Source organism: Folsomia candida, unplaced genomic scaffold, assembly GCF_002217175.1.
Source record: "Folsomia candida strain VU population unplaced genomic scaffold, ASM221717v1 Fcan01_Sc020, whole genome shotgun sequence".
NCBI classification, from domain to species: domain Eukaryota; kingdom Metazoa; phylum Arthropoda; class Collembola; order Entomobryomorpha; family Isotomidae; genus Folsomia; species Folsomia candida.
The window spans coordinates 2168777-2196440 of NW_019091212.1; the positions used below are offsets into that span (position 1 = coordinate 2168777).

The 27664-nt window shown below is 39.9% G+C and overlaps 1 protein-coding gene and 1 long non-coding RNA gene across 2 annotated transcripts; one reads left to right on the forward strand and one right to left on the reverse strand.

Annotated features, from left to right (window-relative positions):
- Positions 1–404: 404 nt before the first annotated feature.
- On the reverse strand, positions 405–23038 carry LOC110858219 (RYamide receptor). The gene is made up of 9 exons (XM_022106902.2): positions 21637–23038; positions 20282–20443; positions 18538–18585; positions 18295–18419; positions 14660–14891; positions 8880–8980; positions 8168–8258; positions 2188–2295; positions 405–1785 (listed from the first exon to the last, which is right to left on the reverse strand). Exons 1-9 carry the CDS (start codon positions 21877–21879, stop codon positions 1453–1455), a joined length of 1443 nt encoding a protein of 480 aa, XP_021962594.1. The 5' UTR covers positions 21880–23038; the 3' UTR covers positions 405–1452.
- On the forward strand, positions 10397–12499 carry LOC118438372. The gene is made up of 2 exons (XR_004836727.1): positions 10397–10748; positions 10847–12499. It is a non-coding gene; the product is annotated as an uncharacterized LOC118438372 (long non-coding RNA).
- Positions 23039–27664: the final 4626 nt, after the last annotated feature.

Genomic DNA, 27664 nt, shown 5'->3' on the forward strand with positions numbered 1-27664 from the left:
AATGATATTCAAAATGAAAAGAAACTCAAAAAGATAATCGAATTAAAATTTAACAAAAATTTTCCTGGAGCGAACTGCGTACGCTGTTGTCGATCGGATGGGGTGGAAGAAAATGAGCTCCCCAAGAAGAAGAAAGCGAGGCGAGGTTGAGGAGGACGGCATGAAGCTGACCGATTTTTCAAGCTTCGTCACGAGGTGTCAATGCCGATGCGATTGCGAGATAAAAACTGTCTCGTTTTTTGCTACTTTTTTGAGATTCTTGAGATTTCTTCAAGTAGCCTCACTGATCGAGGAACCAACCACCGAAACCTGCTGCGAGCGAGACAAAATAGCTGTTTGCTGATGATATAGTCTTTTAGGAATTAGCAAAAAATAGTATTTATAGTTTTTGACAATTTGACAAATTTTTACCATTTTCCAATAAAGTTTTATTAGTACGTACAACATTTAAGTAAGTTTCAACCAATCAATATAATTGATAAATATAATTGATACATAAAATCTGATTACTACATTATTCTTGAGTGTGAATAATTTGTATTTTTAATATCTTAACAACAACCCCCCTCATTGTGCTTTGTGGAATGTCTTATAAATACTTTGATTGATAACGTATTTGGTAGAATTAATAAAAAAGTAAATTTACGTTGACGAAATCTTCTTGTGCTTTGTTCACTTTGTTGGCTTGAATGATGGGGACATTTACCTTATCTACATTTACATTTACCTTTTTATTCATACCACCCAATAATACGATAACTACCTACGAGACGAAATGTGTATACAAATATAAGTAAAAGTGTCAACAGACCAGGTAATTGTTTCCAATTGAAGCTCATTTCTCTCTCTTGAAGAGACGAAACCTCACACATTCCTTAAATTACAACAAATTTCATAAGAATGATTGAACATGAAGAAGAGCTGTACAATTTGTTCGGATTCTCAAAAGCTACGCACATACATATATTAACACATATATTAACACGTATGTATTTACAGAGCAGTGTCAGGATGAGATTTTTTGTCAAATAATATGGGTAATTCCATAATATGTAAGTATGTTGTATGACATATGTACGTTATACACTAATTACAGTCAAACATGGATACACATTTATTTAGTAACTAATTAATTTGATAAAACAGAATTAACAGACTAGAAAGCAGTTCAGATCAGAGAAATTTAGAATTCTATTGTAATATAGAATACAATACTTAAGTACATAGCTATACAAGTAAATGAAAAATAAATTACTACTACTGCTACTATACTACGGCTACTACTACGACTACTATAGTATGTGTACATATGTCTGTATCAATAGTAGTGAGTACATATGTAGAATTGTCATAAAATATAGTCAAACTCATCATCATTATCATCATCGTGATAACCACAGTACAAGATTGGTACCCATTGAGAAAGTAAACTCTACTTTTTTCAGAATTTATTTAAAGCGTCGTCAAGTTTGTAATGAGATCAACTTCCTCTTCGTCATGATTCTGAAATTCTGCTTTGCAATTCGGTATGTCCACGACGACCGTTTGAGAACTGTTGGCCTCTGCCGGTGGTGGTGGTGGTGGACTTAGAGGTGGCAGTTCCAATAGTTGTGTTTGTAATTGTGATCGGCATTCGGACGATGACGACTTGACCCCATTTCTTCCCATTGAAACTGCAGATCCATTGTTGGGACCGCGTCGAGATCGGTGTCCCCTGTGGCTGGCATTACTAGTCAGAATAGCTCGGGGGTTTCTTCCCTCGGTGAAACGGTAGGATGCCCGGACCTGGATAAATCAGTAGAACAGAATTTGGATTAAAATTCCTAAATGAAGAGAAAGAAAGGCATTTGGCTTAAGGATGGAAAGATTTAAGGGTTTTATGTAACATCATTGTAATGAGATGCATATTCCGTTATCATCTCAAACATAACCGAGTTAGTGAATTGATGAAAAAGTTAGCTTTGTGCATAAAAAATGCCCATACTTTCCACTTAAATAAGACTAGGGATGAGCAAATTGGGAATAAAAAGGAGGAGAAAGTCTACGCCGCAATAAATGAGAAGATGCAGGCAGATAAAAGTTTGACTTTTATAGATTCCACGAGTAAAAGATGGCTTAATATCAGAGAAGGAGAGAGAGAGGAACACGCTGTGATGGTGGAAACATATTTTTTATAGGATTACTTACCCGACTGCGGTCAAAATCTGACATCTCAGTGCATGGGGAGTCGGCCCGGTTTCCGCGACACTTTTGGAAACAGTGGAGTCTTGCCTTAAATTCGCGTTGGAATTTGTCCTGAAAACAAAAAGATCCGGGAGTGAGTAACATGATGGATTACATAAGTAATTCTGCCTGGGTTTTGATCGTGGGACACATCTTTTTGGCCTGGTTCATGGTTGGTTGTAAGCTTTCAACCCTGCATATCAAATTTGTAATCGGATTGGTGGGTTATAAAATTGTCAAAACGGGTGGAGAAAGGAATTCTCATTTTTAGGATGAGAAAATTTGATTTGATTTTGGAAGGTGATTTTGATTTGAGTGCATACACGTCATGCGGCATAGGTGACAGACACCCTTATGTCAACTTTCACCAAGGTTCAATAGAGTGAAAGCCGCATATGTAATACCCGGGTGACATTTCACCACATTATGGGAATCCCATGAGGCAGTCAAATATTTGGCCACCTGATGAGATTGACCAGGTTGACCAGAGCGATGACAAAGACAAAAGTACATATAAAGTGTATGGATGTATGTAGGACATGTTTTTGCTTTCACCTCTTTCGAATCTGCAATTTAAACACATAGTTTGGTTAACAAAATGTGGTAATTTTAACACCGTGTTAAAATGGGTGCTGGCCCAGTCACTGCCTACGTAGTGCATACTACGTAGTACTAGGGATTGCAAATCCATTCCAAAAATTCGGTTTCGAATCGTTTTTGAAATTATTTAAATCCTTTCAAAATTTTATACTTTTATTGAATATTTTTTAAATTATAGCCTAAGATAGCTGCTTGATCAGATCCAACATCAAACTTTTTACAAATTATGATTTTTCAGCCCCAAATTCAAGACAGGTAAAGAAAGTTTGAAAAGTATTACAAAATTCAAAAAAGTTAACCTTGACATAGATAATGGAAATCCACCTATCGGACAGTGCAAGAGTGGTGCAAGAGTTCTAAACTTGAAAGATAAATTGAATTTTTTGAACCAGTTTGATTTTGGGTGTGGTGGTTCTGCATAGTTTCTTTCACAACTCTGAGTGGGTGTGGTTAGCGCAAACGGGATGCATGTTAACTCGTTGGGCACATCCGATACACAACGTCCAAAGAGCATCCCAATATGAAATTGAGATTTAGAAGTCCACTTCTCCAAAATGATTATGACAGAACTAATATACCATAGGACCAAATCGGACAAGGATCAAGGTTCAATCGAGGTCGAATTTTGTTTGGGGAAGAAAAAGTGCATTCTAGGTCAGAAAAATCAAAAACCACAGACATCCAAAATCTTGTTTTTGTGTCTGTGAAATCCGAAAAATCTGGATAATTTGAATTTAAAAAAACTGGGTTTGCAATCCCCAGTGCATGTTTACGCAAGTATATGAGGCTGACCTCGACATGTCATTGTTGTATTGTTAATTATTTATTTGTTTTATTATTCCTTTGTTATATATAGACATTTATGTATCGCATATAATGCACATCGGTGTGGTCATTGTCTCACTGTTTATTTATTACTTTTAATTTGTACACCCGCAAAACCATTTAAAGTGTCACCAACCCTAACCAAATAAGTAATTGGATCGAACGGAAATGGAGGTCACATCGAATAATGATAACAACGAAGTTCAATTACACATAGTTTGTTACGACACCTGCTGCGCACTTGTCAAAATATGAAGCAAAATGTTTGCGTGTTCGGTTCATAATTGGTCTCAAAAAGTGACACTCTAACCATTTTATACCGTATTTTGCCACCCTGTCCCACCCACCATCACAGTGGCCACCACTTCAGCCAATTTTACCAATTACCATGATAGACTGTAGGTATAACAATTATGGTTCATCTCTCTCATGGTCTCGCCCACACACTTGACTGATTAAGAGAGAACTCCCCATTTGATGTATTTTCGGTTTAATGCAATTTGTTTTGTCTGCTACATTATGCAATCTTTTCCAGTTGGAACTTGGTTTTAGAAATTTGTACATGCAAAGTTTACACAATGGGTCGCATGTACATCCATACGTCCGTTTAATGTAGCATGGAATCAAGCAATCTGCAATTCGTGAGAGTACAATTAAACTCTCATAGATCTGCGGATTCTGTGTAACATTTCTTCCACGCCAATTCTCAAATTCTTTTGCTTCACATCAAAATCTACTCCTCTAATCGGATTGTGGATGCAAAACAAATATACGGCATTCAGTCCCCAATTCTTCTTATACGTCAAAGTTTTGTGTTTAGTTCACCAACTCCGCACTTGTTAATCTGGTTTGTTATACAGTTCATCAATTTATCAGAATGAAAAATCCATCTATTCTGCCCTGTGTACTCATCCATTCATGCCCATCATCGATTTCCAGAACTTCTCGATAAAGTTCACACACAGTAGTGCGTACATAACTCATCCTTGGAAGAAGTCGTCAACTTTTTTTGCCGTCATTTTTACCCATACGAGAACAATGAAATGAATGAAGGCGTAGTAATAATAATAATAATCGTAGGGAATAATCAGCCCATTGTATTGATGAGGATTTAATAACGGTTTATTTTCCCGTCATACTTTCATCCAAGAGCTTAATTTGTATGCCAACATGGTAAAAGCAGTCGGTTTGATTGACAATTGACACATATTGATGAACGAAGAAGAAGAGTAGGAGGATCGGTTTGGCATTAAGGAGAAACCTTCCCACTTGGTTTGCTTTCCTTTTTCCATCAAATTCCGCACTGGCAGCAGCCTTTTCTTTCACCCAGTCAGAGAGAAAGTCAATGATATGCTGACAGGGTGCCTGACAGTCTTTATCCATCATCACCAACAGTTTCCGTCAAAGTTGGCAAGGGAAAAAGTTGACCTTGCTGCTCACTCCTTTGTTCATCCAAGGAAACATCCTTCCCAACCAATTTTATGTATTTTTTGGCCACTTGTACGCAATCATTTAGGAATGAGAAGGAAATCATACAAGTTTTTTTCATCATAGAAAATCCACCAAATTAACTACACACTCATTTAGTGAGGGCATGTATGGAATAAGCAATAATTGCGTCATTCTCAACCTTTCACTTTTATGTATGTATCCTTCTGACCAAAAAAAAACGTATTAAAAAAATTCCGTGGCTTCCGCACACTGGAGTGAAAGTGAAAAAACGTGCCAATTGTATTTCACGCAAACCCTTTGAAAGGAAATTTATTCAAGAACAACAAAACATATTCAAACTATTACTTACATCACTTGCTACTTATGTGTGTACTACTACGAGTGGCACATACAAAGGATGAGTACAATTTATACATGTTCGTGGGCAGCCAAGGGAAAATATATTTCTTTTAGTGTTGCAAGGATTCAGACTGGCAAATTTTTCCATTATTCGCCAGCATTGGACCATTTTCTCTGGCAATTCTATTACTCCAATTCGCACAGTGTGTTTGGCCAGGATAAGGAGCTACGCAGCTCATACGTTAGGTTGGGTACGTTGAAGGAATAAATTGCGTTACACACATTGCTACGAAAAATAAATATGGCAGCAACTTTCATCAGCCTACAAATTGGGGGGGAACATTGTTCAAGCAGAAAATTCAATCTGGAGATTGTGTTTGTTCACAAGTGGAAGAATTATGTCTCACACTGAATGCAAACCATGCTTGGCACACCATTTATTGCCACCTTGGACAAGTTCTAAACTGCCATTATACTTGCCTATCCATGCGAAGTAACTGCCTACGCCCCACTCCTCAGACAAACGCCTTGTTTGCTGCTTCCTCATTTTTTCCACTTTGCATAGATTTCAAACCACCAGTAGGAAGATCGGGTGACTATTTTTATTTTGAGCCCATAACGCCTAAATCATTCTTTGATCACTTCTGAACCATTTGGGTAGTTTTGTAGGAAATACATATTCCCGAATCAAAAAAGAGAAAGGCTGGACGCCATGTAGGTCTTGTTACGTCTGCTTCCCTGGAGATGGTATGGAAACTCGGAGAAAGGATAATCCATCTGTTTTCCTCGCCAAGCAGGAATAACAAGTGGAAATCTTGCGAGAGGACCAAACGTTTAAATTTTCTACGTCCCCGTTAAATTCACTTTGATGGAATTTGGAAACCTTCCCAGAAGATCAGATTACGAATTATTTCCTTTTTCACTGAATGGTTACATACTGAAAGTGGAGGATCTCCATTCTGTACAACACCTTTATCCTCCCTCTTTTAAAACCCTTTGGTAGATATCACTCCAGGGTTTAATTCGATAAGATACCCAAATTTATGATGATTCGAATACTCAAAGGAAAAAATAAAGAATGCGAATCAAATAATAGTCTTGGATTTCTGATTTCATTCAGGAAATCGGAAATCCCATCACAAATGTTCAAATCCTCTCTGCAGCCCTCGCAGAACGATATTGTGTGCAAGCCATCCACCAAAAATGATTGATACACAGACAAATTTTCACCCGTCCACGAAAGATGTTGCTTTCTCCTGCACTTTCTCTCTCCGAGCAGATTCAGAGTCTCAAGTATCGCAAGGATGGTTTTCGTGTATCAATTATTTAGTAGATTGCGAAATCCGCGACAACAGTGTGCACTTTGGTCTATTTATCCCTTCCTTCCTCTGTTATATGTATCGCTATCTGCTATTTTTATAAACTCTTTCTCCAATTTCTGATGATATGGATCAAACGAGAAGAAGGATTTGCCTACAAGGGTTAAACCCAAATTTCCGTTTGCAAGACAGTTGTTCTGTCGTTGTGACGTGACGATGCTTCCCACAAACAAATTCCCCATCTCTCTCTCGCTCCCCTTCAAGACGATAAACCACGGGATGACGGAAAGGTGTGAAGGATTTATAACATCGACACTACCACAAACGGTGCTGTTCTCACCGAAACTTTACCACCAGAATGCAAACGGAAAGGGAACTTGACTTTCCGCACGAATTTACAAGCCACATGGGCACAAGCCAGTGAATTTCGGTGTCAGTTGTGTGTATGCAAAACGTAACAAGGAAAGAAAGCAGTTCATCTCGGCATAAGTCAGGTCAATAAGAGAGCATTCCCCGTTTCCACTCTGGAGACTTTCGACGATACTCCCACACATGGTTTTCACAGTGTCGAAATAATTTAGTGTCACCTGATTCGAGTGCAGTGCATGCCGTAAAGACGACGGGCGATGAGTTTATAACCGCATTGGAGATGCATCAGGATAAGGATGACAGCAGCAGACGCGCCATTCAAGGTGTCAGGAAGCTATGTTACGTAGTAGTTGTCGTCCTATTATTATTGAATATCACGTAAGGTGCAGTATATGCACCAATCCATGCCTACCACTTTTTACATATACATATGTACACACGTACTTAGAAAGTGGTAGATCCGTACGTACGTGTCTAAAAGTTCCTTGAAAATATAGACTCTGAAAACCACAGGCATAAAATTACCCCGTCAAACTCAAAGTTTTACTCTTGATGAGCATGCAAATATGCAGATTTTATGTAGCCATCAACCATCTCACGTACGCTGCCACCGAATTACTTTTGAGCGTATTAAAATCTCATCAAGACTTGATAAAAGAAAGAAAGAGGAGTCACACCACACTCTCTTTTGACACTTTTCTCGCCTGTTATATAGTGCAAACATTGAGTATTTAAATAAATAGTTGGCTTCGAAGTATAAAATAGCGTCATTATGTATATCTTCAAACTTTTGGTACGTAGTTTATGTACGTATCAAAAGCTTCACAAAAGCGAAGTTATGTAAAGTTCAACGAAAGATTTATGTGCAAAAATGCAGCAATCCTTTCACAAGATCGGCCCACGTATTTTGAAAAAGATGAAAAGAAAATAGAAAAGCACAAGAACCAAGTTAAAGATAAGGTGTTGCTTGAGTTACCTATTGATTTCATATGAATACCATTTTTTAGCGTATGTGACACCAAAGAAAGGAAACCACTTACGTTGAATATCGCATAAATTAGTGGGTTGCAGCAGGAATTGGACATAGCCAGCCAATGGAATCCGAACCAGATGATATTGATGTATTGGTACCTGAAGAGAAAAAAACGATTTTTTTATATAAAAATCCGGCACGCATAACCTGTTTGCAACAATTATTTATCACGTAATACGATCTGCAAATATCGATATCGATACGACGACACCGATGCTGCTGCTACTACTCCTTGACCACTGATTGTGAGTGAAAACAGATTTATTATTGTGACTACGAACCAATAATTCGCACCATGCCACAATAAAGCAAAGATTTGTCTTTAATCTCTCCCAGCATCCTGACTAAATCCGTCTGCCATGTAAATCCGGTTTATGCACAAACTCCACTCCACACTTTGTAAACACATAGACTGACTTCCTAAGTGATAAAACAGTATTAATGGCGAAATGTCTTCTTCCTGGCACATTTAATTGTGCGAAGAGAGCTGCGATTATACCCTGAACAATCTAGCTAATTAATCTCGCAGCTTTTGGAAAGCTTTATTATGACCCATAAATCCCATTTTATTGAAGATGAGATTACTCACGGGTATATTTGTTGTACATACGTGCATAGTCAAACAGGACGCGCTACGCAGACGGAGGCACACGGATTCACGTCGTAAAACTGAGAGAAAGTTTGAAACATTTGAATCAATGCAATTACTGCACACTTACTCGTTAATTGAAGCAACGAAGCTCCCAAAGAAGTTGTACATCTGCAGGGGAAGCCAGCACAGGGCGAAGAGAAGCACCACCACGGCCAACATCTTGATCACCTAAGTGTAAAAAGGGAGATAAGAACATTAGAGTTTCATTAGAAAAAAAACTATTCGAATGCCCGTAAACTTCACGGGAAACTTTGTCATCGTCAGTTTAGTCTTTAAAAACATTGTCTCTTATTTCTCCTCTCATCATTAGACGCACTTCCGCTTGTCATATCCACAACATACTTATCCCTCTGTTGATTCATTGTTACAGCGTTTTATCATCCTGCCATTTCCCACGTCTGAGAAACGCATGGAAAGAGCGTGATGAGACCAGAAGGAGGGAGTGAGTAAGTACTTATAATAATGTGTCCAGGAGATGGAATAGACTGCAGAGTTGGATGACGGCATTCACCCTGCGAAGCCGATGTTGTTGTTGGCGGATGGATTTGCATGGATCAAGAGAAAGCTTTCTATCACAACTCGCGAAACAATTAGGCAGACAGGAAAATGGAGAATTGTTGTCGTCTGAATTTTCACAGCAGCAGCATCAGATTCAGCAGCGTAATAAAACGTTGTTGAAACTTTTGCATGTCAGCATTTTAGACTAACTAACGAAACAATGGGAGATAGAGAGAAGTGTCAACTGTATTTATGGAATTGGCACTACTTTGCCCTGAAAGCTGACAAAGTACCCACACGCTGCTCACCTCTTCTCTTATCAAGTGTGTGGGGGGCATAAATTTAAATTAATTCAATGGTGACAAAAGTGTTAGCTTCTTTTGTTGTTTTCACTCTGTTTTAATTGGTTACTCAAATTTCACACAGAAAATATCTCAATGAAACAGGTCCACGAAATGTGATAGGAAAAACCTTGTCTCTGAGTACCCTTTCTAAATTAAATTCGTCATTTTGCCCTAGAAAGATCTCCGTAAAAACTGTGCCAGTCACTGGATGCGTCATATCAGACTGTGAGGAGAAAACAGCACGTGCTTGCAATACGTTTGTGGTGAAAGCAGGGCGGATTAAAGTGCGTGTCTCCGTGGTGTTGTGGCTTGTTTTACTCAGTTTGCACAAAATTCGTTAGTGATCGAAATGTAGGTGGTGGTGGAATACGTAGTTCATCCCTCGACAAGCCGTGTGACATAATCTTCTTCCCCATTAACCCAGCGGGTAAGCTGTGCGGATTTCACAAGTATTAAGTGCATTGTAATTTCCAGTATTGAAGATAAATCGGATCGTAGTTTGTGGTTGTTTATGTGCATACGTACACAGTTGCTGCGTACATAGATACTTGAGTTTTTGATAGTCCGCTTGCCCATCCGTCTTTCCTTATGCTTCCATCCACCCAAACACACTGCAGATTATTCCAACAACCTCTTCTGTATAATGCCCCACTAAATATCTACGTATATAGAACTATACAATTATTATTTCCCAACTTCCTGTCTTTTTTTCTCTTCAGTGAGATTAATCCTCAGCGTTTGCATATGACTTGGCTCCGTGTGCTTGAACTACTACAGAAGTTCGCAATTTCCTTCTTCTACTTACTTCTGCTATAAGAATGTACTACAAAATAATCCATCTTTGCTACTTCAACTCGGTCTATTCGTCTATTCGGCTGGGTAAAACCAGAGGGCAATACAATGATAATAATCGAAGGAGGAAATATTTTCAAAAAGTAAACAGTACCCTGGAGCAAATAAGAAAATGGTGGTGGTGGTAGGAAAAGAGAAAGTGGTGGATGATCTGAGTTGCAAAAACTACTTGGAATTCAGCACCACAGTGGATCACGTTTGCCGAATCAGACATAACTTCTTCTTATCCATCGTATTCGCAGGTAAAATGATAAATTGTTCGTTTCTAGGAATGGAACAAATTCGCAGCTAGTGGTTTAGTTGTTAAACCCTATTTTCCTCATTTTACTCTTTCCTCCAGAGAGAAAACGTCCACCAAGAAGAAGAACAAGAAGGTCTCGCTGCCCCGTATTGCCCTTGATCGCTCCTCTTGTATCTCATCCTCCATCCTTCCTGTTTACCCTATCACTGCAACATAAGAAGGAGTGAGCATGGTAAGTGGATTCCCTGACGACTGCCCTCGTACAAATTGGCCAAGAGAAAGAGAACACAAAAGGAGGACGAGAATTCGAGGGTATAAGTGGCCAACTGGTTGGACGGGTGAATCCCTTGTTAATCATTTACGGAAGCTTCAAACCCACAATCTGACAATCACACAACGGGAGAAAACCATACTCTGCATGAACTTGTTATCTTTCAGCTCAGGTCTCATTACAACCTTTCACATTTAAGTCGCAACACGTCTCGCTGAGAAAAATTTAATGTGAGAAATTGACCAAGCATCACTCCCCGTCAGAAATGGAAAGGTTACTGTCAGATCGTAACTAAACTGCTGAGTAATATAATGAGACGACCACAAAGGTATAAAACAAATTAGATTCCCTTCTCTCTCTCTCTCTCACAGGAAAACGAGCTCTCCTTCTTCTCGGAGGCACATTCAGCCGTCTTGTTTCAAAAGGCTGTTTCTCCAACAACAAATTCTCACCCACCCATCGACCAAGCGGACCTTCCGGTCTGCGTGCCGCTCTAAGATTCATTGAACGACATTATGCCCCCGATTTGTGATGCCGCATCCAGTCAGCTAGAAGATAAATGCTCATTATGCGTGCAAAGGGAGACAGCACCGCCTGCCTGCCCGAGTCTCGACATGATTGTCACACTTTGACAAAAGTCTTGGCCAGTTCCCCAGACGGTGAGTGAGCGAGTCCTAAAACTTTTAGGCCCAAAACTACTGGAGAAGTCAAGTGTGTGGTGACTTGGAGACCGCCTCCTCCTCCTGTCAGCCATAGATACGAGGCACCCATATGTACAAGAGAAAGCAGACGAAGTGAACAAGTCAGGCAAGGCTAAGTTCCTTCTTCCTCTTCCTAATGGCCATTCATTTGGTGAAACAATGGTTCATAAAAATCAATCCACAAAGGACCAGAGAGTAACAAAATGACAAGGGCTATATATACACTCCCATTAACTCCAATTCAGTTTCTCCGCACGACGAGTTTTGAGAAAACAGCTCTCTCTCCCAGAACGTCGATATACATATGCGAACAAAGTCTCGTTTGCTGAACGGCAACTTATATATCATTGACGTCGGCTTTACATCCATACACAAAATGGTACCTTTACAACCCGACTGGACAACTGTTCTCTGGACGAAAGGACACTCCGTAGAAATTGTTGAGTGCACGCAGGGCGAGGGAAAAACGGTGGGTCGTTACAGTCTCTTGTCACTGACAGGAATATTGATGGAGGGAACGCAACATTCTCTCAAATCTGTGGGTCTCAAACGTTCAATCCGTGGCGTCGGACGTGGTGGCCATGCGGTGCAGTGGTACCATTGGGCGTGTTCATGTTCTTGTTTGCCGTGCGAAGAAAATCTTGACAACTCGTAATCTCTTTCTCCAGGATCCGCAAACGACTCTAACTGTCAAGACCAACAACAACCCAACAACCCAACAACAACAACAATGATAATATTAACCAACAAACTCTTTTCATTATTAAACTTTCAATCGAGCCTTTTGAGTGGGTCGAGAAAGGTGTGAGGATGAGATGAGCAGTCATCTTCGTCGTTTCAAGGTTGCACAAACATCTCTCTTGACACAAATGATTAATATATTGGAAAAGTTTGTCCGCACGTGTTTCATTATTATTATCCATGAGATCAAAGACGTCCACTTCTGAAGGTTCAGTTTGACGTCTGCGGGTTCTTTATGTGTCTAAATGTCACACGTGCCCAATCTGTTAATTATGATGGTATACATTTCGTGGATGCATCCCCCAGAATAAATCGCTAATGAATGGAAACTGGGTCCATCTTTGTCAAGTTGGCTCCTCAAGGACCAATAAAATTCAGGAGGGCATAAAAATAGGACTGGCACGACCATGAGTGCATACATACATACATACATACTCGTTCATGCGTGCTTTGTTATTCTTGCGACGTGACGTGTTAAAGAAGCAATAATAATATTGCTCATTCGCGTATTCGAGTGGTGCCAAGATTCTTTCTTAAATTGTTCAGCATATCATTTTGGAGGAAATTAAAGTCAACAAAATACAATTCTACAGAATTTTATGAAGATACATAATCGCATAAGGTGAGGCAAGTGGAGACGAACATGTCCATCCACTTAAGTGCATATGTACATACACACTTACGTAATGTGGGTGTCTGGTTGTCGCAATCGAGATTCCACTCACGATTGAACTTGTGGCGAATATAATGCGGTATCCATCCACTCAACTTTACTTTCTTTTAACAACTTCTCCTACTCCTACCGCCTCCACGCCATCCGCATCACACGGTAACTCAGCACGACCTGCCTCCAGCACCCCATTTATTGTAAGTCACAAATTCATCAATTTAGAATTCTATCGGCTTCCAAAGTCAAATTAGTCTCTTTCCAAGCTATTCATTTTCTGTTTGCTATTCCAAAACACGTTTCCGAATTCTGATGAGTGTGTTGATCACTCACTTTCAAAAAAAAATTCGTGGCACATGAGATAAAATGCGGAAAAGTCTGTCTCACTGCTTTTACGGCTTCTGGAACTTGAATTACTTTCTTTCTCCCTTTTGAGAGTATTCATCCACAGTAGTTTCATTGCAAAGTAATTAGTGGAGCTCCCCAGGGATCCAATTGGAGTTTATTACCTGGGCGATAGCTCCATGTGTTTACTACGCGGTAGGAGCAATTATTAAGCAATGTACACAGGCAGGTAGTTTTCGCTTTCATAAATTATTTATGCCTGGAGAATACAGAGAAGGTATGACGTGATAGATAGTAAAGTGCAGCCTGTTTTGGTTTGCGGGATTTTACTACGGTTTTTAATTCGTAGTTATGATCGTCACACGGGAAAATAATCTCACACACGACATAAATCAAGACCGTCTCCTCACCCCATGTCTCGCCCTTCAGATAAGTTCGAGAAATGTCCTACGGGTATGAATCAATTAGCCAATTAAGTGAGAAGTGCATAATCACGACTTTCACCCTGTTGCTTGCACCGTCACAAAAGGTTTTAAGAAAATTGGAAAGACTTTGCTAAAAACAAAACAAAACAGCACGTAAGAAGAAGCCCCAGCCGCGAGAAAGCGAGTGAGTGAGATGGATGCAAAAATTTTCTCCCAAGCGACTTCTCCCCCTGCCTCCGGTGAAAGTCTATAACCAAGATACGAACTTTATAAATGAAATCTGTGTAATGTAATGAGCACATGCGGGCCCTAGTTTGGTCACCCGTAAAATTTGATAACGCTTCTCCTTCCCGAGCCAACAAAATGCCCACGGTGAGTTTAACTTAATGTGAGGGGATTTGTGAGCAAGAAACATTTCTTGCTTCCTTGATGAATATATGTATGGCGATGGTCATATATTCTGCCACCATCACTTTCATTCAATCCACTCATTCGATAACCAACCACCACCACCACCACCACTTTTAGTTATCTCCTCACGAACCACCCTCATCGCGAATGAATACTTATCATCTCGGAGGAAGGGTCACACTGACGTAATGACGCCTTATGGATACACACTCCCGTCTTCTTTGAAGTTTGTCTAATAAAACTAGGATTTTAATATAAATCTTCTGCCACACTAATTTTCCGCAAGTTTTTTTTTATCAAAGGAAATCTTAGGCAATGCATTTTCCAGAAAATAAGTATGTTTACGGTTACCTTTTTCTTGTTGCGCAAAACGACGGCATCGCGAGATTCTTCCTTGTTCCCGGGAGCAGTGGCCCCCCAGAGCTGAGCCGCCATTCGGATGTACGCCCCCGTGATGATGATGAGGGGGAGGAGGTACTGAATGATGACGAGGCATAAGATGTAATACCTCCGCAAGTCGTCCGACATCCCCACATTTTGGCAGAAGGGCTTCACCACCCCTTTCTCAATTTTAGCAACCACCCTGAAAAAATTAAATCATGAAATTTTGTCAAGTTATTAATTACTCTTCGTAATTTGCGTCATCGATGTGTTTGCAACTATTTCTGGAAACTCTGTGTTGCAATTCCCCTGGTAATTAATAAGGAACTTGTGAAATCACAAGTACACTACTTTGTTCGCTGTCAATAACATGTCTCATTTAATCACAAAGTTTCATATTGTGACCACATTTGCATGGCCCAACGATCCGGTGGGGGCTCTGTAAACATTTTGTACAAGAACCTTGGAAGGAGGAAGGAGAAGAACGCTTCACGATTTTAGAGTTGAAGATGGAGATGATGAAAGGCCTTGGTTTGATTAACTTGAACCACAAAGAGAGAGGACGACAGTTTTGCCTTCTTCAGGACGTGAAGTATTGCGTATAACCTGAGGAGATTTGCCATCTCATGTTGACAATAAGTACGAGTAAGGAGAACACTCAGTCAACAAAATATGGACAAGATCAGGGTTACGGTCCAAACAAGTTATCTAAACTTTCTCTCTGCCATTGAAGTCAAACATATATTTATTTAACCAGTAAGGTTTCAAAATTTTAAAAGCTTTCGCATGCAATCACCATAAATTAAGTGTCAATCAGACACACATGTGCACATTTCGCTACACTTCACACAGAACGCTCTACCAACTTCTTTGAACAATGTTGCTGCTGCGGCTGCCTACTTTAGTTTTCCCTTTGTGCAAAATTCCTAATGTCATAATGGCAACGATAATAATAATGGGAGGACCAAATCAACACAACATTCTAGGAAAAACTTGGTTTCTTTCTCTCTCTCTCGCTGTCTCATCTCCCCTCAGAGAGCAATATTGCAGCCAGCATTGAAAGAGTGGAGATAAAGAGAGGAGAAAGCAGAGAGAGAGAGTTCTGCGAAGAACACCCCACAGGGACAGGCCATTCTTCCATTCATCAGCCAAAGACAAGGACCTACCCGGTGGTGAAAGTCGCCGAGAAAGTAATTAAAATATCAGCCCCAATTCTAATAACGTGAGAAGACGTAAACCTACAAAAATGTAGATGAGGAGAAACAACACGTGCAAATTGATGGCTCGTTATATCCCACGATTGCGGAAAATATTAAATGAAAGATGTGCATTAATTCCTTTCTTAGCTGACGCTGCTTTTGTGCCGCGGAAGTGAAAGGAAAACTACTGCGCTGTCTTTTGAACGATTGTTTATAAGGAAGGAGGCCCAAACAGAGTCATTCCATGAACCCCTCTCTTTCTCTCTAAAACCGCTGATGCTGGCTGGCGGAATTATTATGATGATTATTGCAACGATGCTGGTACTTTAGTAAACTTGGCGAAGAATTTTTGAAGCTGTTCGTTCTCGCTGAAATGCGATGTTTCGTTCTTGCCCCATTTATGCGGAAAAATGGAGTGAAAGAGAGGCTGTGGAGATTGCAAATGGTAAATGTGGTGGTGGTTGGCTGTGGGTTAACAGAGCGGAGAAAAGGAAAGTACTTTGTTAAGTGAGGAAACATGAAGCGGATTGATTCACATCTGGATCTTTGCTTACGCTTGTACTGGTTGAGAAAGGAAACACAAAGTCATAAATCCAACCAAGAGGAATCGACATTTTGGGTTGAAATGAATTATTATTAGTTTCTGTCTACGCATTTCCCAAGGTTTTACTTATATTCTCAAGAACTAATCACTATTTTGGGGGAAAGTGAGATTGCGGAGAGCGTAGTGAAAGTGAAAGCATTCTGCTTCAGAGGAGAAAGTGGAGACGAAATCAGACTTACTCGCTCACTATTTGGAAACGGAACAAACCAGATTTGTACCAGATTTTGGCCTCCATTCGAATCTGGAAGGGAAACGAGTCGGAATATGACCCGGCTCTACTTAACTCGCTCACTCTCATGGATCATGTCTTCGGGAAATGAAATGAAATTTTAGATTGAGAAAAAGTCTCAAAATTCGGATTCCATTATCAACCCATCGATCTCTCCGCCCCTCTTCAATTCCTGTTTTTTTCTGCTGGAAGGACCATTAAAATATTTTATCGCGACGCTTTTCAATTGATGCAGACAATATTTTAAGAAAAGTGACAGTCGGCAAGGTATTACTTTTCACTCGCTCTCACTCCACACGCAGGTGGTGGTGGAGAATATGTGTCTGTAACTTGTTGACTTGACTTGAAAGCCTTCTTGTGTCTGGGAGAAAGCGTTCCCCACAAAATTTTGTTGGAAAATCCCCAACAAATGACACTTAACAAGCCGAGTCTATCATTTCCCCACTAGTTCTACGCGAGGAACATATCATGACACAATATAAATGCAAATTTTTCCGAGCAGTAGTCAAAAAGTTATTGAGTTTGTGAAACTTGTCTCGACGACGGCGACGACGACGACGACGACGACCACTCATTTCGCATAGAAATGTGTAGGAAGTATGCAGCCATTGTCTTGAATGCCATTTGCATGCATCAGTCACCCCCAAGCACTGATTTGAGGTAAATGTACTTTCCGTTGGAGGCATAAGCACACGGCCAGCTGTGATGCAACCCTGCCAACAAGGACCCCATGCAGAGAAATCTCGTAGTCTAGCAGTAGAAGCGTGTTTTGCACACAGGTTTTTGCCTGTCATGAACAGTAAGCGTGGTTGGAGGAAGATATAAAGGAAGGTGAAATAAGACCAGCTAAATCGGGATCTCTCTCTATAATGCAATAATTCTCCTCCTGACCCATAATAATCATTGTCTTCATCATGTTTGGTGGGCGAGAGAGAGAGAGAAGACATGCTCTCAAAATTCCATCTCGACATGAACGCGCTTTCTCCCAATAACAAGGCATCATACCATCAGAAATATGTGCTCACACTGCATTGCCTCCTCCTCCTCCGGTCAAGTGGTATCCCACCAGGAAAAAAAAACGATGATTCGGATGGATAGCCAGAGTTCTAAATTGTTCTCTGGCGGTCCGACATACCTCAGCAGCATTTGTATTTTGGTTGCCCTAAATTCCATATACATTGATCGAGCAGCATAAAAGTTTCAAGAAGGACCAAGCCTGGGGATCTTTTACGTAATAAATCCATAACCCGTAATGACATAATCCCACTCACTTCGCCAACCCTTTCACGGATGATGATGGATTGAAGGCGTAAGTAACCAGTCGTTGTCATAAATAAGACTAAAAACTAAGGACAATACTAACCTGGAGCTTATTCACTAATGAAATTATAACCCAATTCTTTACTTATCAGTGACACTAGGATACATAAAGACACAAACCAAAAACTATTTATAGCTCGATGTTTTACCATTTCCTTTAATGTCTCTCAATATTACATAAATTTATTAATTACGCAGCCAAATATTTACGACCGACTTGACTAGTTTAATAATGTTTACGACTGTGTCTTACTTGAAATCAATTTCCATCGGGAGGGCCAACACGACGCCGACGGTCCAAATAGCAACAATTGCGAAACCAGCTTTTCTCTTGGAAGCTCGAGCGCTCAGGGGATACAACACGGCGCGATATCGGTCCTGATTTCATGTCCATTTATATTAATACATTCGTATTTGTGGAGCGAATAAATAATGCATAATTTACATGCAAATACTGACTTCGTATATGTATTAATATTCAATTTGTTCAACTCACCACGGCAATGGCACTCAGCGTGAAAACGCTCACGTTCACACTCAGCACCTATGTAAATGAATAATAAATGAAGCATTGATCATTGACGACGACGACGAAGTTCATCGTGCGAAATAAATAAACACATTCTCTCGACGAGTTTCTCATGTAGGTAAGTCAGCACTTTTAAAACTTGCGATTTGGAGGAGAAAGTAGATTAAATATGCAAACACCTGAGAAGCATGGTTCTTCCAAAAGTTTTGGAAAGCATAAGGAAAACATGCGACATTTGTCCCGTTGTATGCTTATTTTCGTTTTGCTGCCCTTTACATCGTCTATTTTAATAACAATGTCAACTAAATGGGAGAAAATCCTACTATGCAAATCCTACAGCTAGGGGATTAATAGATTTGAGATTAATAATTAAGCTTAAAACTTGTGGATTACGAATTAAAGATTTAGAAGGAGAATTCGGATTAATTTTAGAATTAAGTATTTTTACTACACAAAACAAGCATTAATGTTCATAACGAAATTTTTTTTTTCAAATTTTTGATTCAATCTAATTCATTTTTTTACTCCTGGAGTAAAATATTATTGCATTTTACACTCGAAACCATGAAGTTTAAGAAAATGGACGAAAATGAGACTACCAATCAATTGACAAAAAATGAATTGCTTGACTTGTTTCACTCCCTACGCAGGGACATATACAAGACTAAAAATAAGTTAGGGAAAGTAGAATAGATTATTTACGTGGGATCCATTTTGGGATTGAATGAAATTGAGCTCAACTTTATATAAGTCTTTCTTTCTTCAACTTTTTTTGCCGACTTGCATTTTTATTTCACCACTTGGTTTTTCTTCTCTCTTTCTCTCCTTTCAAGAAAGAGAAACCTGTCCGTTCACATCGCACCAATCAAATTTCTAAACTTGTCCCGTTTTGACAGGTAAGTGAGTATCGTTTACGAAAAAAAGTTGGAGCAATGGGTAGATTGGACAAAGAGAAAGTGAAAATTGAAACCCACATTTCTCAACCGTTAGGAAATGGGTAGTAGAGACTAGAGGATACTCATGTATGTACATTACATCGTTCATGCAAATATATGCACACCATTTTCTCGGAACTGTGATCCAACCACAATACAAACATTGTTGGACACAAATTTGAATAAAGCTTTCACTTTGTTCCGCTTTAATTTCTACGAAAAATGATGAGCAGCTTCATGCCACATGTTCATTAGTCGGATCAGACAAGAGAAAGCGAGAGGAAAAAGGTCCTATTTCGGTTGATTAAGTTTTCCCAAAAATTGGCTTGGCACACACGCACCATGTTGGCAAAGTTGAGTTGAGGCTGAAATTCATACTTGGACTATGAAAGTTACAAATGAAAATGAGTTTAATAACCGAGGTAGAAAACGGTCACGTTTCGCAACCATCCGGCCAACCGACAAAACCATCTCATCAGAAGCGTCTTCCTCATCAATCACCCCACGGACGGCGATTCTATTCACTTTCATTTTCTCTCATCCTCCTTGTTTTCCACGTTACGACACACACATTTATTTTTATCTGGTGCAGGACGGACACTCGAGGCGCGAGTGTCACAACAAGTAAATGAATTTAAGCAATCCTCTCCTCTCCACGAAATAACACGAGTTTAGAACAACGAATTTCACAATCTTCCAAGTCTGCAGAGACTTGGAAAGTAATAATGAATGGATCGAAGCCAGCTTTCCATTCGACTACATGCACAAATACTTACTTGCACAAAGGGGCAGAAAGCGCACATAAAGTCGGGAAGGTCCCATCGTTGAAGGAGAGCAGCCTGGAATTGGAACGGGATGGCGAAAAGTCCAATGATGATGTCAGCAAACGCGAGATTAGCAATGAACATGTTCGTCACAGTTCGCATCCTTCGTGACACCTGTTAATAAAAAGGAGGCCTCATTAAAGGAACGATTTCCTGGTAATAAGTCCATTAAAAAAAGTTACAAGACAATGATATCCTTATCTCTTTTCCTATCAATAGAACAAGTTTCGAGGAAGAAAATCTTGAAAGTGGAATGGGCACGAATTGCCCTAATTTTTCTACTCTTTGATCAATCATCACTCCTTCTAATTGACCGACAAACATTTACGTAGGAGGACAAAAGTTTCCCCGAGGTCATGTCTAATTGCTGGCAATACTTTTGTCCCGGGTAATGAAACCATTTAATTTTCCAGCACTTTAAAATTGATCTCTTCAAACTTTTCCACCCACTTTTGTCACGCCCTTCTTGTCGAGAGAGATGAAACTCTGCAATACGTTACAACCCTCCGCTGCTCGTGTAACTCAATAATGAACGCGTGGAAGGAAATGTGCTACAAGTCCTGAAAAAGTGAGGAGGCACTGATTTTTAATTCAATATTCACCCACTCAAGCATAAACCTTGTGTAAACTGGTGAAAAAGTCTGCCCGTAGTGGTAACGTTACGTTGTGTTTAACGGTTACTAAATGAATATTCTTCTCATCCCGTCGACAAAGTGTCTCATAATTATCTATTCGTACACATAATTTCGTAATGTGAATGACATAGCCAACCGATCTTGACTGAGTGCTGCGAAAGCCACGAGGGAATAACGCCAAATTACTCCTTTTGCTCGTATGAAAAGTTGACTAATTGGTGGGACCAAGAACCAACCATGTTTGAGTAGCAATAAAGAATTTTAAGAATTGCCAGAAAACTATGCGACGTCAAATTAATAGCAAATCAAACCGGGGAGCCAGTAGCACAGGCTAAGTTCCCACCATCCATTAAAAACTAATGACCAATATTATGTGAGACTATGCGTGTGGGAATTTCATCCGACTTGACAGCTAGAAGAGAGAGTCTGGCACTTTATCTACAACCGCAAAAAGAGAGACAGACATAATTTCTGCATATGCAAATTTTCAAGGTTGTAACACCGCATGATGACAAGCGTTTCTAATAAGTTTAAGAGATAAAAGGACAGCTGGAAAAGAAACCTTGATATCAGGTAACCACTCCACCAGCTCGTTTTTGGCCCTGGCACACCACACACTAAAATTTTGGAGAATGACTTCTCGACTTTTAAACATTTGACAGGTAAACGTACCGAGACGACCCAGAGGACGAGGATGTTTCCGATGAGGGCAGCCACCGAGATGGCCCCGTAGAGGAGGGAGAGGAGGACGACGATTGAGACGGGCACCTCGTACAGGGCCCCTTCATCATCGCCATTGTTGTACCCGTCCGTCCCATTGTTATTATTATGATGCCCCTCTGTCAAATTGGGAAACGAGGTTGAGAGCAGAGTCTCATTCATCACGAGCCTTTCTTCTTCCTCAGAGAGATTCATGTTGACAGGTCAGGATTCTGGTAGACTCAGTCAGCAGGATCATGTGTGTAAAAAATGGCAGAACGACGATATACTACGTACGACTGCTGGTACTACTAAAACTACTCTTTTTCGTGGAGAAAACACGTCAACAGCTTCAATGTTACTGCTAATACTCTCTCTCTCTTTTGCACGTTAGATTGCATACAATTCCTGCTCAATTTCAACTGTCAACTGCACACTTTCATTTTCACCATAAATTTTCCAGGTATGAGGTCGGCGGAGAAGCAGGACGAAGGAACGATTGTGTGTAAGTTACAGTTGTTGCAGGGAAATCTGGGTGAATGGGAAAATGATATAAACACTACTTATATTTTACTGCAGTGGAATTGTTGACAGTTTCTGGTGTGCTGGTGTCGTTTGAAATGCGTAAGAATTATGGATATATTTATATATCTTCCTAATAATAGTATAACCCTGATGAGAATAAGATGACTTTTAAAAAATTATCTCGTCAAGACTCGCTTTCAGTGAATTTTCTGGATAGGATAAATCCAAACAAATTTCGCAGTGTGACGCAACGTGCAAGAAACTTGAGAGAGTAAATGTCTCACATTGAACTTCATGAAACCAGTTCTAGAAACTTTCCAACACCGAAATGGAAAAATCTAAGTTCTAACACACACCATTTTTACAATTAGAAAAAAAGTCTGCTGGCTGCATATGCAACTAAAGTTTGTATCTAAGATGAGACGAGACGACAGGAACGACGACGGCTGGTGAGATGAATTCGGGTTCTTCTTGACTCTTGAGAAGAAGGGAAATTTGTTCGCAGGCAAACTTGCAGGCGAGAGGCTCAACTAGTTCTGAACCGGGTATCAACGGACTGGCTCCGGTGGAGCTGGTATCCTCGTCCAAGGTAAAAAGCGTTAGCTAGCGCTGAGCATTAGCCAAGTTCCACTACGAGCAATACGCAAGAACGCGAGAGAACAATAAACGGACGGTGGAAGTGGAAATATTCGCAATGTGCCTCACTCACTCTTCCATCCCTGCTCACATTATTCGCACTTCATCCTGCGCCTAAAGAAACACATGGACATTTACTCCTCCGATGGGATATTATTGCAAAACTGATCCGCATCACGTAGATGCATATGCACACACCAAGCTGAGGTTGGCTTGTTGACTCCTTCAGCATGGACGGTCTGTCTCGTCCCACTCGTTCTCATCAACTTTTATGGGCTTATCAATCATCCCTAAATCTTCATTTCATTGTGGGATAGTAGTAAAACCACACTTTCCATCTCACCCTATCTACTGACATCCTTTCCTATGTTTGACAGGAAATCAAGAAGAAGATGCACCTTGAGCTTAGCAAGTGGACTAAATTCTTGCTGGTTTGGTGAGATTCCTTCTCTTGCTGCTGAGTGGCTATAAATTGTCATCTGCTTACAATGAATCAAACCATTCCTCAAAGTTCCCAATTTTTCTCCTCTCTCTCTCTCTCGGGCTACGGAACATGGTGGGAAGAGTAGTAACGAATAAAAGGATCCCATTGATCTGATGTCATTTCCTGAACCAAGCAGAAATTGCTGCGGGATAAAACCTCCGGCTATTCATACACTTACTTCTCCACTTTTTGGCACGGTCAAAGTAGAGAAATCAGCAAAGTCGAGCAGCCGACAAAAAATACCGTGGAGGGATTTTCTGCTTTCTTTTCTCTTGGGCCACCTTCACAAGTCGGGTCCAATTTCCTCACTTGGTCACGGACATCGGCAAACGCAGCCTATGTACGTACGTAAATACTTGGCACACACACACATACACACACTGTTTTCCCTTCCTCTTGAATTCATCAACAAAATCGGACAATTTTTTTGGCTTGTTATTATCTAATTGAATACATTCCGTGGTGTGTATTAGTTTGATTTGAAATGTACGATAACAACAATAATATCCACAACATGTTATGTTCTGCATTCGTATTATCACACTTTCGCCCCCTCATTCACGTGCTTGTCCTTGCACCTGATCCAAGCAACAACCCACAGAAATACTAACTTTCACAATTACACTAACGATCCAACTAAATAACTGCAAGTTTGAAGGTTACTCGGGGGAAAAAGTTATAAAAATCTTATGGAACGCTACAACAGTGACGAGTCTCATTTATCATCATTCGTTGTTGTTGATTGATTGTGCAGAAATTTCATAAGTAAGAATTCCTACCAATTATGTATTGCATGATTGAAGAGGAAATTTGTGATTATTAGATAATGACACACATTAAGAGAAAGGGAATGCAAAATTAAGGACTATTTATAAAGTAAACGTTTTTGATAGGTACTTTTTCTGTGCGTCACTTTATTGTACGTTTTCTATGCCTCGTGCCTCGAAAGTTTCTATAAATTGAACAATTTGGGTACCTGTGCATTTGACTAGAAAAATAAGTAAAGTATTTGTAATACTTAACGAGCTTTTCCTACGTATTGTGTCGCCAACAACTTTGTCGGGTTTCTTTCAAAATTGACTTAAACCGCAATTTCAGATGAATAATTGATTTTTAAGTTGACGTATTAATGAATATAGTTTTCCCCTTTTATCACATCGACGGTTTGGATAAACGAACGATGCACTTGTATGTAGTCAAGGTCAACATGTGGAACGAGCTTTGGCGTTCCACCAGCAAAGTTTTTTTTCATTCCGTCTTCAACTTTTCACCAAAAAGTACTACGCGGATAATTGGGAATCCTTTGTTTGCCTGGTGCATGAAGATCAAGCCTGACACGATACTTATTACCCCCACCAGGAGAGCATCCATCTTCATCTTGAGAAGACCTGTAGTACAACACAAGTATTCCAACCACAGTTGAGTAGATGCATGTATCTAAACTTGGACCTATCCGTTTAAAGTTTAAACTGGTGGCGAAAAGGCATTTCACTCTTGCTCTTCTGACTACCTACCCAAATTACGGTGGTCGGTTTGGCATTAAATTGTCATACCACTACTGACTTTGGGTCGAGCTGCTGTTTAGCCTAAGTTTGGATACCTTTACATGTGTCTCGTGAGAATCCGAAATCTTCATGGTCTTGATAAATGAATAAATCTGTGGCGCCCATCCTGGATATAGATTGGTTGCAGACGGGTTTAATTTCCGTCGCGCTTGCGGGACCAAATAAATTGCAGGCATCAGCTATTTATTTACAACCAGACGAAGAGCAGTACTCTGGTTGAGACTGGTTACAACGAATAAGAACTTTACTACCAAAATAGGCCTGCGTACGTAAGTACAAGTTTAGTAGTGGACAAAATATTTGCAACACAAAGTATGCATGTATGGAGTAAATAGTGTAGAAAAAGTTAATAAAAGTGGTGGCTTTAAAATGCTATCAAGAACATTTACTTACAAGTTAGTCCTTAAATTTTCATGCAATTTCACTTAATGTGTGGCATTATCTAATAATCACAAATTTCCTCTTCAATCATCAAAATACATAAATTGACAGGAATTCCTACATACTTCAACATGCTATGCTACTACTAAATGCGTGCATATTTGTAAATGCCCACGCCTTCTTCTTGTGTCATATGCACAGGTTAGTTATTTGGTCGTTAAGAGACCTCGTCGACATCCTTTCACCTCCTGCTCGGTAAACATGATGATGTTACAAATGACTCAGAAATTCCTCAATCTCGGGACGAGAGGCACTTTCCTCCTCGTCCCAAACAATTATTGGAACACGTGCCGCAATTAATCAATGTTGACGCAGAGGGGGAATTGTGCCCAAGTCCTCCGAACATGTTTATTCATACCATCAAGGAAAAGAAGTTGTTAAGAATTCGGATTGTCCGTCGTCCAAATCCTCGAAATAGTTTATGCGTACATACAATATCCATCCATCTTGTTGTACATAAAGTTGCAATGCAACTCATCCATTATTCAAGGAGGAGATGTCCTCGCTCAGTGTAGCCGTACTTATTTCCATATTCCTCTTTCGGAGTTTGGGCGATCGTTCTTTGCTTAATAATAATAAAATCTTCCTTTGGCTGCATTACCGATTATTCGTTTCCAACATTGTCCACAATCACCATTTTTGCTGATGGAATAAGATTCTGCTCAATTTCGTCTGTTATTGTCAGCCGATTTCTCACGATTGTAGAATTTTAAACAGGGATTTTCTTTTCAATTTAAGATGAGAATCTGGCACAACTTTTTGTGACATCTTTTCAAATTTGCAAGCCGTTCAAGAACTCTTGTGCCCGGAAAAGTACGAGTTGGTGAACTGGAAAGAAGGAGCACAACCATAACAAACATTTCACCAGAACCACTTGAGACCTATGAATGCTGTGTTTACAAGCGGCGGACACAAAGAAATAAGCCTGATCATTCCAATTTGAAGACCACATTAGACAATATTTTCCATTTCCTCCTCCACCTCGTATATGTCGTCACAATCTGTGCTCTTGCTAAATAATAATATGCACGTGTGCCTTTTGTTGTGCGGATAAATTCCTGAAATGCCTTGTTCCCAATTTTAGCGTGGGAAATGACTGGCAGCAGCGGCGGATATCCTTATAAACTCCACGCACCAAAATTCGCCATGATATACCCATTTCATTTCGCCATCGTCCACAAAAGTCATCAGGCCTCAAAGAAGTACAAGGCGTTTAATTTAAAACCCGTGTTTCGGTCGTGGGTGGATTGTGGTTCTTGCTTCAGCTCAAAGTCAATGCTTTCTCTCAGGATCAGCGGTGATATTGGTGGTGGTGGTGCTAGTGGATGGACGTTAATTTGCCAGGGGCTCGGTCCTCCCCGAGACTTCAGTTGAGCTGATTTCCTGTCAATTCTGTTGTTCCAATCTCGAAATGAAATGATAAAAGTACAAAGGATTTGACCCTTCCACTCTCCTCCAAATGTCATGTGAGATAGTCTCCGGGTGACATTTTTTAGCCCTGCCATTAAGCACTTTGTTCAATTGATCCAATATGAATGTTGTTCCGCAATATCGTAATCATCCTGACAGACAAAGATCCATATCGAGTTCCTACGTATGTAAGTTCCTAGTATGTTGCTATGTTCACATGGGTCATGGCGTCACCACCATTCTACACCTGCCTTTGGTCATGTGATGCCAAAAGCAGATATATATTTGAGAAGCGTGTAAAAACAGAAGCTGACCCTACGACGCAGAAATTTATTGGCGACTTGTCGTGTCTATTACTTCAAAACACTTTTCGAAATTAAAATTAACTTGAGACTACTTGAAACCTGACCACAATCCCCGGAGGTCGTTTTCCAATGTCAAAAAATAGGATCACAAAGCGTGTGCAATTAATGTATTAAACCTTTCAAATCCTTTACATTTTTCCCCAATTCGACTTATTTCTCTGCAGTTCAGACATTTTGCAAGTTTGAAATACTTTTGTAATTGAAAAATTGCGAAAGTTCATTTCATTTTCTTCTTCACAATGCAAGTATTTCAACTATTTAAGAAGTAAACAACTATTTTCGGAGAAAAAACTATTGACATTTTCTAATTATGAGTGGCAAACTAGAGTAATTATGTTACACATTTCATATTAGGAAACCTTTCATGGATCAAAAAGAGCATAATTCTCGTTCGGGAGGTAGAGAAAGACGCAAACAACTCGTGCAGCAGGAGCAGCAATATAAATCTACACGGAGCAAGAAAAGCCACTCAGGATCAGTCTAAGAATTGTATAAGCAAACAAAAAAGTTGGAATCACTTGGGGGGCTTGAATATTTGATTAGCTGGATCATTTGGATAAAACATAGAAGTTTGG

Excerpts from the sequence above, each read along its gene's own strand:
- LOC110858219 (XM_022106902.2), bottom strand. The coding sequence starts at position 21,879 with ATGAATCTCTCTGAGGAAGAAGAAAGGCTCGTGATGAATGAGACTCTG. Across the intron at positions 18,420-18,537 it reads CGCTGAGTGCCATTGCCGTG|GACCGATATCGCGCCGTGTT; the intron begins GTGAGTTGAACA and ends ACATGAAATCAG. Across the intron at positions 8,981-14,659 it reads TTTTGCGCAACAAGAAAAAG|GTGATCAAGATGTTGGCCGT; the intron begins GTAACCGTAAAC and ends TTTTACACTTAG.